Raw genomic sequence first — 14,385 nt, 5'->3', positions numbered from 1 at the left:
CCATTGCATTCCAAAGAAGAAAGGGGAAAAACTGTTTGGTGAAGTCAGGATCTATTATCACTTAAAACAATGTTAATACCACAGACTGCAGGGTCCTCTGTAACCCTGATATTAACTTAGTAATATGAGTGATAATTATTCAGGAGGAAAATAAAGCCAAAATGTATTTTGGGGGCCTATAACCACTTATTGATTAAATTAGCATTTGTGTCCATTTGCTGTAAACTACTTCAAATTAAAGTACCCAAACACTGTTCTTTTTTATGTGTATATAATAGTCTCATGGAAAAAAAATTATAGCTTCATTTTACTTTATCTTCCATTTTAGATGCAGATAGTTGGACTGAATAAATTTAAAATGTAATTGAATGGCCAAAGGATAAAAATATCCTTTTCTGACTCAGAACAGTTCAATCTGTCATTGTAATTTAAAAAAAAAAAATGAATTCACACTTAAAAAAAATAGGTTAATGGAATAGAAATTTGTCTTCCTGTTTTATGTTGCCCTCTCTCCTCCAGTCCACTTGTCAGAAGACATTTCAAGTGCAATTCCTCTGAAAGCTACAGATTTCATAAGTTAATGGATGGTTACCATTCTTGTTACTAGGCTGATTCTATTCAGTTTAGATCTAGAAAAATCTTTTTGTTGTTGTTGTTTCTGCACAATTTCCTGCCATTAAAGAAAAAAAATCAAGTGACATAGTGAGTAGAAGAGAAGAGCAAACAGGGTTTGTTTCTGCAGCAATTTCACGAGTATTATTTTCCCCTTTTGAGATTCAAAATGAGACAAAGACACTCCTCTGTATTTCTAATGAAAAAGTGAGCAGTAAATTTACAAACCTGTGCTAAGCCAAATGAATTCATTACCATGTTATGAAACAGTTTAACATATTTTGATCAATATATTAGCTGCACAAACACAAATATGCTATAGTATTATTACAATGTAAGCAAACCTGACTGGCCTATGCTAATAAGCAATAAGACATAAAAGATGTAAAAAGATTAGGATATTTGAAGAAAAGCCAAATACCTTTAATACTCCCCAGAAATGGCATTCTCGAAACTCTTTTGTACATAAGTATAAATCCCTTAAACACAAAGAAGTCTTACAAATTTATTCCTATTCTTTTACGAAGTTAGTTAAAAATAAATGAACGAGAAATTAAAGAGAAGGTACTGTAATAAAGTCAGAATATTCTAACTGAAAAACAATTACAATGAAACGATTTAGATTCCTGTAGAATTATAAACATTTTTCAAGGGATATTTTGCAATGGAATTTTTTTTTTTTTTTTTTTTTTGAGACACAGTCTCACTCTGTTGCCCAAGCTGGAGTGTAGTGGCTCGATCTTGGCTCACTGCAGCCTCCACCTCCCGGGTTCAAGTGATTCTCCTGCCTCAGCCTCCTGAATAGCTGGGATTACAGGCACCTGCCACCATGCCTGGCTAATTTTTTTTTTTTTTTGTATTTTTAGTAGAGACGGGGTTTCACCATGTTGGCCAGGCTCGTTTCGAACTCCTGACCTCAAGTGATCCACCCAACTCAGCCTCCCAAAGTGCTAGGATTACAGGCGTGAGCCACTGCGCCCGGCCCAATGCAATTTTTAAAACAATGTTTTCTTCTTACTCTTGAAACTTAAAACACTGCAGGTTTATTTCATAGTTTTTAAAAAATACACTTATTAGAGTAAGAGCTTTCGCTTCTCAGAAAAAGAGCTTTGTGATTTAAAGTAGCACGCTAAATGCTTAGATTTTTCTTCAAATACATTTGTACACCTCATCTTTCAACTAAGAGGATTAGTTTTCAACAATGCATAATTGACAGAAAATTGTGTTGAAACTGTAGTATTATTTAATTCTGGGAATTTAGCCAGTCAGATATCAGAGATACATAGTTCTTTGTACAGAATTGGAAAAATATAAACAGTATGCAAATGTGCTTACTGCTCTTCCATTGTTCTAACTCCTCTATCAAAATTATATTCAAATTTCACAGAAGTGAAAGCAATAAGCTTAATTCTTGTCCTGAGAGACAATTGTTTTAATTAAAAAAGTTACCTTCCTAGTTTCAGATATTTAATCAAACAAAACCTCTAACTCTGAGACACCTTTAGGGTCTTTACTAGAAAAATCCCCTCTGTAGCTGTTGGCACAAACTTGACAAACTTGCTGAACCGTGCAGATGTTGAAGCAGCTCTCAGTTACATTGGGGAAGAAAGGGGAACTAGACATTCCACAGCTGCCTACAACGGCTTCCTTCCCAGGGGCACAATTGCAGGCTCTATCAAGCTCAATCACTTTGCAGAGCAACTGGGGATCCCAAGCAGGGGCAAAGAAATCCCAGGGCAGCTCAAATTTCTCCCAGTACCACAGCAAGAAGTAACACTACTTAAAAAGTAACCAGTTACTTCCAATAATTATGTGTGGGGGTGGGTGGGGGAGGGGGTGGCAATGAAGAATGAAGAATAATATCTCTAGTAAGAAAAAATAAAAGATGTTTCATATTTTTAAAATTTCAAGCTACTTAGATCTTCCTTAGGTCTTTGTTATGAAAATAACTATGAATATTTGGTCTTTATTCCGATCAATTTTTTTTTCTTTAGGGGTGGGGAGAGAACAGCCAAGTTGAAAAAATACAGAACTTAACAGTTATTTCAACAATTGTTAATGTAACACATTCATTGCAGGGTTTTAAAAGGATGTAATGGCAGTAATATCGTGTTTAAATGTATTCCACTCTTCCATTTTATGAGTATACATTCTCACAAGTTCTTTTAAACATTTTTAAATACTAAAATAATTGTATTAATGATATGGTGTGACTAAAAACAAGCAGCCAGGGAATATTCTTCCCTACTTGAGGATAACTGATGCTACAGCAGATGCCATTTCCTTAGGGTAAACCAGAAAGGAAGGGGTTAATAAACATGTAGCTCCACTAAATAACTGAAATACACAGATCACTATTCCCCATAAAATTATACTTTTATACTAATCTTCTGGGGTAGTAAAATACAATATGTAGATGCATACATAGTTTTTATACCTTAAATTTATAATATTGTCAAAATTATTACTTTTTACTTGGTTAGAAAATCATTACTATACCACCACATAAGCACTTGCAAGAATTCACCAGATACAATAATAAAACAAAAATGATGGTGATGTTACAATTAATTGTGGGATCAAGCACTATGCTGAGAGCCTTCCATAAATCACTTCACCTACCCCTCCCAATGACATTATTTCCATTTTATAAATGAAGAAATTAACTTATAAAGTCACTAAGCTAGTAAATGGTACAGCCAGAATTTAAATTTTTTAATTCTAAAGTCCATACTCTTGTTATTATGCTGTATTGTCTTGAAAATGACATTTGTACATTAATTTGGCACATTTTAAGTATTTTTGAAATCAACTTTAAAGGTTTAACATTACATCATTAAATTGTTATATTCAGAGCAAAATGGCCTCTCTACATGAGATGTACTAGTTAAATCTTGCTTATATTGCTTATGATAGCTTTTTCTTCTCTAACTAACTGATTTTTTTAATAGCCAAAAAAGCTCATTTCAACCTAGAGTATTAGTAATACAATTTCCTAAATGTTTTCATATGTTTCCTAAATTGCAGATGTCTATCTTTTTATTTTAGATTGATCCTCATGGCTACAAGTCAAGTAGCTAATAGATAATTAATTCTATGTTATATAAGAGACAGGCATGTAAACACTAAACTAGCTCTGAGCATTTGGAATAAGAAAACTTTTTTATTCCGTATTGATGCTAAAATATCAACAGGAAGACTTGAAGCCTCAAAAGGCCTTTGTTTATAGCTCAACAACATTCCTCTAAGACAATGCAATACACTACAAGCAAGGAGAAATACGAAGCAGAAGTTGATAACATATGGGATGTGCATAGAACTTCTGGTTAATGGAAGTTCCAAGATGTATAAATAAAAAACGATGTGTGAGTTGGTGGAAAAAACTGTAAGGCGAGTCAATTTTTTAATTAAAAAATTATGTAGCATAAACAATGCTAATGAGCCAAAAGTCCCAAGAGATTAGTATTGTATCTGCTTCATTTTAATGTTTCATTTACTTTTCATAAGTTACATCTACTCACTTGAAATATCTCAGGCAGAACCCTTTTTGTAAAATAGAGTTTTGAAGATATTCTTTGTCATTCTTCTCAATAGGTCACCATTTTTTACTCAAGTTGTCAATTTGAGGACAAATCACACACACACACGCACACACACACACACAGCCCTAAAATCTTTAAATGAATCACCAGAAAGTAAATACCTGGAAGTTCTTCATAAATTTCATCATCTATTGGTTGACTGCTTGTTGGTGGATTGCTTATTGGTAGAGGATGATCAACATCATCATATAATTCTCCTCTCTCATCATAATCCTCAGGAATAATATCAGATTCCATATCTATAAAACACATTTATGAAGTAAATCTTAAAAGAATGCAGAAGATATTTTTAAAACTATATAAATAAATGTAGCCCTACAAAGTAACAACAACATTGTTATATGTTATGTCCTTAACTAAAAACATGTTTAAAAATTGTTTTGTAAATATGTGAATTTTAAAGTAAGCCAATTGGTACTTACAGAAAAGATGCTGTTTAAAATTAGAAGTGAGTGGTCTGTATTAATAACAGTCACATTGAAGTTGGTCATTCTCACAGAAGTCAATAAGCTTTTGTATATGAAAACCCAAACTACTCTGTTTAGTATTTAAAGACTGTGATAACTTGTTCAATTGATTTATCTTACCTTGCAATACAAATTTCAGCTGCTGTACCCATTCTTCAGCATCTTTGGGAGAAGCTGCTGTAAACTAATATAAAACAAACAATAAGAATGAAAATCACCACAGTAGAAATGAAAGGTATGTTGTATTCTTACCATTTCTTTAAGACTATTAGTAATTCTTTTCATGTCTATTGGAACTTTTCTTGCAAGGATGCTTCTCATAATGTGCAGTTAATTTTGACAAATTTATGCAATTGAAGCAGAGGATGATGAATTTCAAACTCTGATCAGCAGCTGGCAGCTGTGCAGGAAAAAAAGCTGCTTCTCTTCATCAATGTCAAAGACAGAACTGATGAACAAAATTTGCCCTTGACAATTAGAAGACACCCATGAATTTCTTTAGACTGCTGGATACAGTTTTCTTAAAAATGTTCTTGTCAGATTCCAACACACTACCTGACAACTTAATTAACTGGCTTTCAACTGCAATCTCAGATATTTAAAACTTATTAAACATACATTCCATATTGATGCCTAGCTGATAGCTATTGAATTGCAGAGCTGATGTGTACCTTTACCTTCACTTTCTCCCACACTCCTAAACAATACAATATGTATTATCACTCTGATATTTTTCTTTTGATAATTTTACTCTTTCTGCTATGTAATTCTTTTGGAAGATCACCTAGTTCTATTAGATATAAATGCAACATGTGAAGTAATTGATAAATTATATATTCTCTTTATCTTTTTCAAGAAGATAGTGTTTGAACTAACCTGAAATTATTAAAAAATTCCTTTTATATGAATGTTCAATGCATAATGTATTTAAACACCAGTATTTTTATTATTGTTAACATGTTAAGAAAAGTATTAATCAAATGTTAATGTCTCTATAAATGAAATCAAAACATTTTATCAACTTAATTTCAAGGTAACATAAAAACTACAACCTGATATATACGTTTATCAGGAGCAGAGATTTCAAAACAGCAATCTTTCTTTCCATCCTTTCTTAGAGTGTTATTCATTCTGACACTGTAGCCATCTATTGCAAATTCACCTTTCTGTTGTTTGTCTGTTGAAGATAAAACCAGTTAGAATTTCATTTACTAAGTATTAATGCTCCATTATTTTTTATTTAAAATTTCTTCGTCAATTCTTGGAAATAACATTTTTGGTCACGTTGCTTTGGTAATATAATGGTTAGGTAATGTTTTTAGAAATCATTTTTAATTCTGAAACATGGAAGTATTAGGGATGATTGGACTTACAAGGAGGTCTGCAGATCATGGTCTTATTCAGAAGGAAGTATGGAAACATGACACTGTAGGGTAGGGAAAATTCAGGAACTAGAACATAGAACTTGCTAGACAAACCCACCACAAACCTGTGGCTCTTTCAGATTTAGTAGGCCACCGGGAAGATCTGTCCAGCTGAAAACTTGCTGGGCTTTATTTACTGTTATCTCCTTTCACCTACCCCTCCCCAGTACCACCACCAAAAAGAAGCTTCTGAAACAAAAGTTTTCTTTACAAAAGGTCTCCTAACTTGGTACAAATTTATCTCTAATCTTACAAAGCAAACCAAAACTAAACTAAACTACTCATTACGAAAAAGATGTGAAGGAAAAAAACACTATGTGGATAAAGAAGAGTGGTAAAGCAAGTACAGAAGCATTAGTTACCAAAAAAAAGAGGGAAAGTTTCTTATCCAGTCAGTGAACAGTTGAACTAGTAAAGCACATTTGAATCTCACATGATAAAGAGGCAAAAGATGATTAGCGCTTTGGTCAGATATTATTTTAAAGACAAGTGAAGTGCAAATATAACAAAGGACTTAATATTCTGAAACTGAAAATAAAATTAGTCAACCTTCCTACTTCACCCAGTTATACCATTTTGATAGAAAAACTATACAGCTATAGGTTTATTTCCTAGATTAACAAACAATATTAAAACCATGAGTAGGGACAAACTCTTTTACTGAGCTCCAGGCAAATACAGAAATGCTTTCATGTTGTGGGGTGTGCTTTCTCAGTTCAGTGTACCAATAAAAGATATATCTCCTTTTCTCAAATACACAAGTTAAATGCTTAAAGTAACTAACATACATTAGGTCATAGAGATTATATCTTGTTCAAAATATCAAATGAGAAAAAAAATCTCAGTTCCTGGGAAACTCTGATCACATTTAGTCATAATTTACATCTCTCTGAATGTCTAAAGAAACAATCAAAGTTTATTTCATGAAAAAATTCTACAATAAATTCTATGTTTTTCACAAAAACTATACAATACTTTAAAGATTAGAGCAGCATTTCCAAAAGATATTAATAGGTTTCTGTGATCAAATCAATTTGGGAAACGTTTTGCTGAATTAAACAGAGTTAAGCGGTTTTGTTAGTTCAGGCCTTCTTGGGGCCCTTAGTACATTTACATACTAATTAAACTTCTAAAAGAAAAATTTAGTATGTAGCATTTCCAAAAATTATTTGTCCGTGGAATCATTTTTCACAGAATATTTTATGGTCCTCCCAGGATATATTTTGTAAGACACCTAACTAGGAAACTATTTGGAAAAAGTATTAAAATGATAAACGGTTAAGCATGGTTGGTTCTTGTAAATTCTCAAAAAAAGACTAAATCATTCACTCACTCATTTGACAAATTGATACCGAGCACTTGAAACCAGCAGGCAGCATTATAGGTTTGCTGAGATAAAAGCTAGAACACCTTATCAGACCTTTCGCACCACCTTCCGAATGATCTACTAAATTGCAAAAGGAACTTAATGTTCACTATGAAAAGTGGAAGTAATGTGAGGCAAAATATCAAAGCCATATTGGACAATTTTGAGAGATTTCCTTAAACTCTCCAGAAGAAAGAGAGTTTTCAGGGAGCAGATTTAGAGAAAGCTGCTCCCTTGCTGTGCAAGGGTTCAATTGCTCCACTCACTAGGTCCATCTGACCTAAAATCTATGCCTTCTACCTCCAATTGCGGTCTAAAATTCTCATCAGTGTAACTTGAATGGAGGTGGAAATGCATGAGGAGTGAGAGTCTACACCTGGAGATGTAAAATCAGCACTACAAAGATTCAGTTTGGAATTGCTGAGGGGAACAGATCTTTCTGGGCCGGATTATCTAATAATCTAGAAATAAGACAATTAGGCCGCAAAATTAGGCAACCCCAACTTAGACTAGCAGATTCATTTTAGCCAAACCCCCTAGAAATATGCTATGGGGCTATGTATCAGAACTTCTGATACAGTACAAGAGGAGGACAGTATCAGTCTCTACTGAGATGAACCAGAGAGAAGCCACAAATCCAATTCATAGGTAAGCATCTCAGATTTTATAGACATGTACTTGTTCGAGGATAAGAAAAGAGGAACAGCAAATACAGATGCCATAAAAATATTATGTAAAACAGAAACATAACATAGCACTTGAGAAGTAGAAAGCACAAGCAAAGTAGGAGAAATGGAAGTAAACTTTAGCCAACTGCTTTGCATATTTTATAAAAGTAAACAGATTCTGAAAGAGATGAAAGATGAAACAATGTAATATAAAATAAAAAGAGGAAAGGCTGAGACAAGTAGAAATTAAAATGAAACTGGCAAAATAAGGAACAAATATGCTGTATAAGGAAGTGGAAAATGCAGCAGAAAAACAAATGATGTATTAGAAGTGATAAAAAGTAGAACTAACATTGTGGAAAATCAGATCAGATATACCTTCAAAAGCTCACTCAGCAGATAGAAAATAAGAATAAGGGGATGGGGAAGGGACAAAAGGGAGTATGATAAATATGGAGGGCTGACAAAAATACAACATAAGAAAAACGGGTTTTCTGGAAGAAGAGTAATAAATAAATGCCAATAACCAAAGACATAATATAACAAAAGAAAACTTCATTCCGTCTATGAAAGACCTAACTTTGCAGAACAAAAGGTGCTGTTGTTTAACCAAGTAAAAATAATAAAAAGAAACTAATATCTAGACCTATCCAACTGATTGTTTGTATTTGAGGATAAACAATTATATAAACATCCAAGTCAGGTAGGGATATGGGCCCAGAAAGGTTGACGAGAACAGAGGAACTCACAACTCTTTCTAATAGCTTTTGCAGAACCATAACCATAAAGTAGCCATATCTCCAATTAGCCAATACAGGACAGGAAGTTCAAGACGTGAAATGGGCAGACATGGCTGTAAGACAACACTGTTCTTCTCCTTTCACATTAGTTTCTCTTCTGGAGAGGGAAATTTCATCATTATATGGTAAGTCATAAGAATTTACATATAGATTAGTTCCACAATGCTTTTTGGGATAGTTTCAAGGATACTTGTTAACAAAATTATCAAAAATAGTAAAATGCCAATCAAATAGGAAATAAAGCTATAAAGTCCATTTACCCAGCACTGTGAAAGACTAATATTTTATCTAGGTGAACTTCACAAATAGCAAAAGCTTATTCCTTTAAGTGCCAAAACTTTTAAAAATATTAATCATTGTGATGGAAAGCTTTCTAAAATATATACCTCCCTAACTTTTCAAACAAGTCTTTTAAACATAACATTGTTTTCTTAACATAGTATCATTTTGAGTATTAGTTTTTATAACACACTGATGCCTTCAGAATTTTTGAGGTGTTTGTTCCTCTATTACATTTCTCTCAGCTTCTGTTTCACACTTTAACCTAACCTCTATCATGCTGTTTGAATGTAATGTCTACAGAACTGAAGGCTGCCAGGAAAAACTAGATAATGAAATCTATTATATCAGTAACTTAATTTTACACAATCCTAATTCAGCAGGTTCAAGGTAAAAAGCAGTTGGCTCTGATTTCCTACAAAACAAAATGCATAAGGCTAATAAGAGCAATTTCCTTCTACTTTTTCACTGGCGTTTAGGTTTACAGCTGTGTTCTGGGGTTTTTTTAAGCTGTCAAAAAGACAACTCACATTTACTAAGCTTCTATATGTCAAGAACTTAATAGAACATATCTCATATACACCTGGTAATAATTCTAAGCAATAGAAGAGACATATTATATTCCCAGCACTGATGGGAAAACAAACTTAAACCAATTTGCTCACGGTCACACAAATAGTAAACAGTAAAAGCCAGGACCCTAAGAAAGTCTGGTTCTAAAGCCTTGCTTTTTCAGCCATTTCACACTGTTTTCTAAAAAGGTGTTTCTCAAAGTATATTTTAAGAATCACCTATGTTAGAATCATCTTGGATGCCTGTTAACACAGAATTGGCTACCACTCTGCATTTGCTATATAGGAATCTCTGTGGGTGAGTCTAGGAAACCAAATTTTTAGCAAGCACCCCAGGTGATTTTGATACAAACTACAACCACTGTCCTCAATACAACGTGAAATATACAAAATCACAGTAGAGAAGATAAATGTTATTTTTCATTTCGTCCTACAACTTAGGTCAAACTTTCTCAGCTTTCTTTATGGGTCCCTCCACCTCTGCCTATCTCTTAAAAAGCTATGATGCGTTGTTCTAAGTCTTGCTCTCTTCTTACATTACACTCTCCCTGGGCAATCTCATCTAATTCCAAGAATTAAATTCCTATTGATATACTTGTGACTCATGATTCTCTACTTTTAGTTCATTTTCAAAACTGTATATCCAAATCTTCATCTGCTCACTATATATGTTTCATTTCTCAAATGTCCTATGGGCTCATTGAATAGAAAGTGCCCACAATGGAGATCATCTGATCCCCACTCCCAACACTTGTGATGCCAACAACTGTGATATTTCTTTTTTTTTTTTTTTTTTTTTTGAGACAGAGTCTTGCTCTTTCACCCAGGCTGAAGTGCAGTGGCGCAATCTCGGCTCACTGCAGGCTCCGCCCCCCGGGGGTTCATGCCATTCTCCTGCCTCAGCCTCCCGCGTAGCTGGGACTACAGGCGCCCGCCACCTCACCCGGCTAATTTTTTGTATTTTTAGTGGAGACGGGGTTTCACCGTGTTAGCCAGGATGGTCTCGATCTCCTGACCTCGTGATCCGCCCGCCTTGGCCTCCCAAAGTGCTGGGATTACAGGCGTGAGCCACCACGCCCGGCCGGTGATATTTCTTGTTGTATCCCCCATCTCAATAAATGGCACCTCCATTAATTCAAGCTCCCAAACCAGAAAACTGGGCACCATTTTTTATTTTGCCCTTACCTTCACCAACTGCCCCGACGTTACCCCCTACACTCCAATGCCACCTACCAAAATCTAAACAGACCTTCTATTTTTCTGGCAAATATACTTGCTTTTTCTCTTCTTCATTGGCTCTCAGAAAAATATGCTTAAAACACCAACCACTCTCATACCATTTTAAATATAGCATAAATATTGCAACCAAATAATTCCAAATCTTTTGGCATCCCTACAAGTTACGGACATTTATTATTTGGGGCTCCCCAGCATCCATGCATCTTCCCTATTTTAATTCCAAGATTGTCAGGGATAGGGCTTAGTTTTCCACCACAGAAGCTGAAGGGAGGTGGATTTTCCCTGTTCCAACTTAATCAAAGTGGATGCTCCAGACTGGAACCTAAATCTCAAGTAAGTAACAAAAGGATCAAGAGAGGGTTCAGAATCCATTCTGGTGGCAATGGCACTCACTGACTGATGGCAGTGCACGGTGGCAACATCACATGTCCTGGCTTGGCAAGGCCCAAGCCAGCAGTGTGTCCCAATAAGATTTTTCATGGATTATGCTCAAGATCCAGCCCCCTTACCTACTTTAGTTCTTGCTTGCTTGCTGAGCCTGTGTGCAGCATTCTTAGCAATTCTGAGAGCTGATATTTTCCTAATAATTTCCCTTTCTGCATAAACAAAGTTGGTTTCCGATGCTTATACCAAGAACACTAACTTGGCACAAATAGCTAGCAAACAAAAATATGAAATGTGTTCAGCAATATCTACTACTTATATTTAAGAAGGCCTTTTCCCCTCAGTGAATAACTTATTTCCACAAGTATTAATACTCATTAGTAGGGAAAAGAAAAATATGCCCATCAATACTAGACCTTGCCACTAAATTTTATCAAACTGATTAGCAAGATGCTCCAGCTCCTCAGTTAAAGATATATGAACATTCTCCTTTGGTTTATACAGCTTGCAGATGCCAATGCTCAATCAGCCACTTGAAATATATCTCTGGGGTTTTGTGTAGAAGTGAGACTAGATATCAAACCAACAACATTCGTGGTCATCAGACCCTTAGTAAAACTTAGTTTGTACCTGACTATTTCTGCATGTTGATGAAATCCTACTAAACATCAGATGTACATTTTAACTTCTATATACTGTTAGAGGGTCTCTTAGCCATAAAGGCAGAAAATAAAGGCATAGCTTTAATTTAATGTTTGTAATCCCAGCTACTCAGGAGGCCGAGGCAGAAAAATCGCTTGAACCCAGGAGGTGGAGGTTGCAGTGTGCCGAGATCATGCCACTGCACTCCAGCCTGGGCAACAGAGTGAGACCCTGTCTCAAAAAAAAAAAAAAGTTTATTGTGATAAGTTTTAAAGTTAATACTTTCATATCAAAGACCCAAAAGTCTATAAAACTGCAATAATTTCTGATAAAAATAGAATTAATGGTTCCTATTAAGGAATAAAGATATCCTTCACATACCAGATGGAAACAGAATTGCAATTTAAATTTTTTAAATATCAGAATTCACTTACACATTTTACATATATAATCTTGATATAATTATAAAATTATATAATTATAATTATAAAATGACAGGATTTGTTTCTGTCAAATGAATCAGAAGAAAAAAGGTAAGCTTTTAAGGCTTTCTATTAAGTTGTTGTTACAAAACAACAGAACTTTTAATTATACAAATATAAGTACTGTCACTATAACATATTCAAAACAATATTAAAAGAAATATGATGCTTTTTCAACATCAAAATATATTTTATAATTTTCAAACTTCAAAGAGAACATATATGTCCTCCTTTTTTCCTATCAGTGGTGAAGTTGTGGAGAAGGGGAGAGCAGGGAGGTCAATTTCAATGAAAAATTTTATTTCTCTGCCAAGTTCTGAAAGTTTTGTTATCTTAAATTCTCCATATTAAGCCCAATTTTCTACTGACTTTTATTATATATTGAAAAGATATTACAATGAAAAAATTAAAACCACATGATGTAAGAAATAACCTTTGAATGACTTTGTAGATCAGGGCTACTTGTAGCTCCCATTTACTAGATGGTGCTAGTGTATTCTTTAATCAGGTTTCAGCAAAAGCCCTGAGAGGAGGTACTAAGAACTGACAATCCCCTCCTTAAAAATGGGGAGAGACTAGGTTCATATCATAATGTTGATTCAAGATCATATAGAAGATAAACAGAAAAAAGGGAAATAAAACACAATAGTTTAGAACAGGTTCCTAAATGGGCCATCACTTATGGGCACCTTGGAGGGGTTGGTAATAATCATCAAGTTGTAGAAAAAGCATAACTTTGGAGGCAGCGAGATCTGCATTAAATCCTCGCTCTGCCTCTCAACAGCCCTGTGTTGACCTCTCTTGTTTAGACTACTTTGAAATCCTGCTAAATGGTCCTGTTGACCCAGACTCTATCCATCCCAATCCATTCTCCATAATCCTATTACAATTACTTCCTAAAAACCAAATCTGGTCATACAATCCTCTGCTTAAAGGTCATAAATAAATAAAATAAAATCTTTAGCAAGGCCCTTATTCTCAGAAGGTTCTTATCAACCTGGTCTAATCCACTTCTTTAGCCTTACGTGCTCCTTCCCCCTCACTCACTCTAAGCTCCAGCCTTCATTCCATCTTTGATCCCATCCACAGTCTTTCGCAACTCAGAAAATCTGCTATTCCCTTACCTGGAAAGCCCATTTTACCCTTCTTCCCTGTCTTAGTCTGTTTATGCTGCTGTAACACCCAAAACTGGGAAATTTATAAACAACAGAAATTTATTTCTCACAGTTCTGGGAGCTGGGAAGTCCAAGATCAAGGCACCAGCAGGGTCAGTGCCTAGTGAGGGCTGCTCTCTGCTTCAAGATGCCACCTTGTTGCTGCATTCCCCAGAAGAGTTGAATGCTGTACCGTCACATGGCGGAAAGGCAAAAGAGGGGTTCCACAGCTCTCTCTAGCCTTTTTTATAGAGATATATTCCATTCTTGAGGGTAAAGCCCTCATGCCTTAATCACCACCCAAAAGCCCCAGCTCTTAATACAATATCCTTGGGAGTTAATTTCCAACATATGAATTTTGGAGGTACACATACATTCACACCATAGCATTCAACCAACAAACTCCTACTCATTCTTTCAGGCCCAGTGAAGTGTTCTCTCCACCAGGACATCTTCCCTAACTTCCCTAGGCAATTAGTTTTACCTCATTTGTGATCTAAAGATACCTTATTTAAATTACTTACTGTACGGCACTGAAATGGTCAGTTTACCTGCCCAGCTCCCTCCTCCAACCCCACAGCATCCTTCCCTCTCTCACTGATATCCACAAAACCCAAACTGTGAGCACCTCTAAGGATCTTTGGATCCTCAGTGCCTACTAGCTAACAAGTGCCTGAAAAAATATTTATCAAAT

The 14,385-nt window shown here is 35.0% G+C and overlaps 1 protein-coding gene across 5 annotated transcripts in view; it reads right to left on the bottom strand.

Moving 5' to 3' along the window:
- Positions 1 to 14,385, bottom strand: part of SKAP2 (src kinase associated phosphoprotein 2) — a 217,801-nt gene that overhangs the window by 68,374 nt on the left and 135,042 nt on the right. For all 5 annotated transcript variants that reach the window (XM_055293597.2, XM_063608988.1, XM_063608989.1 and 2 more), the window contains 3 exons: positions 5,734 to 5,858; positions 4,802 to 4,865; positions 4,316 to 4,453 (listed from right to left, as the gene is read on the bottom strand). In XM_055293597.2, the coding sequence (XP_055149572.1) occupies positions 4,316 to 4,453; positions 4,802 to 4,865; positions 5,734 to 5,858 (327 nt within the window). The remainder of the gene's footprint in view (positions 1 to 4,315; positions 4,454 to 4,801; positions 4,866 to 5,733; positions 5,859 to 14,385) is intronic.

The sequence above is a fragment of the Symphalangus syndactylus genome, chromosome 9 (assembly GCF_028878055.3).
Source record: "Symphalangus syndactylus isolate Jambi chromosome 9, NHGRI_mSymSyn1-v2.1_pri, whole genome shotgun sequence".
Lineage (NCBI taxonomy): Eukaryota > Metazoa > Chordata > Mammalia > Primates > Hylobatidae > Symphalangus > Symphalangus syndactylus.
This window is presented reverse-complemented; position numbering and strand designations above follow the sequence as displayed.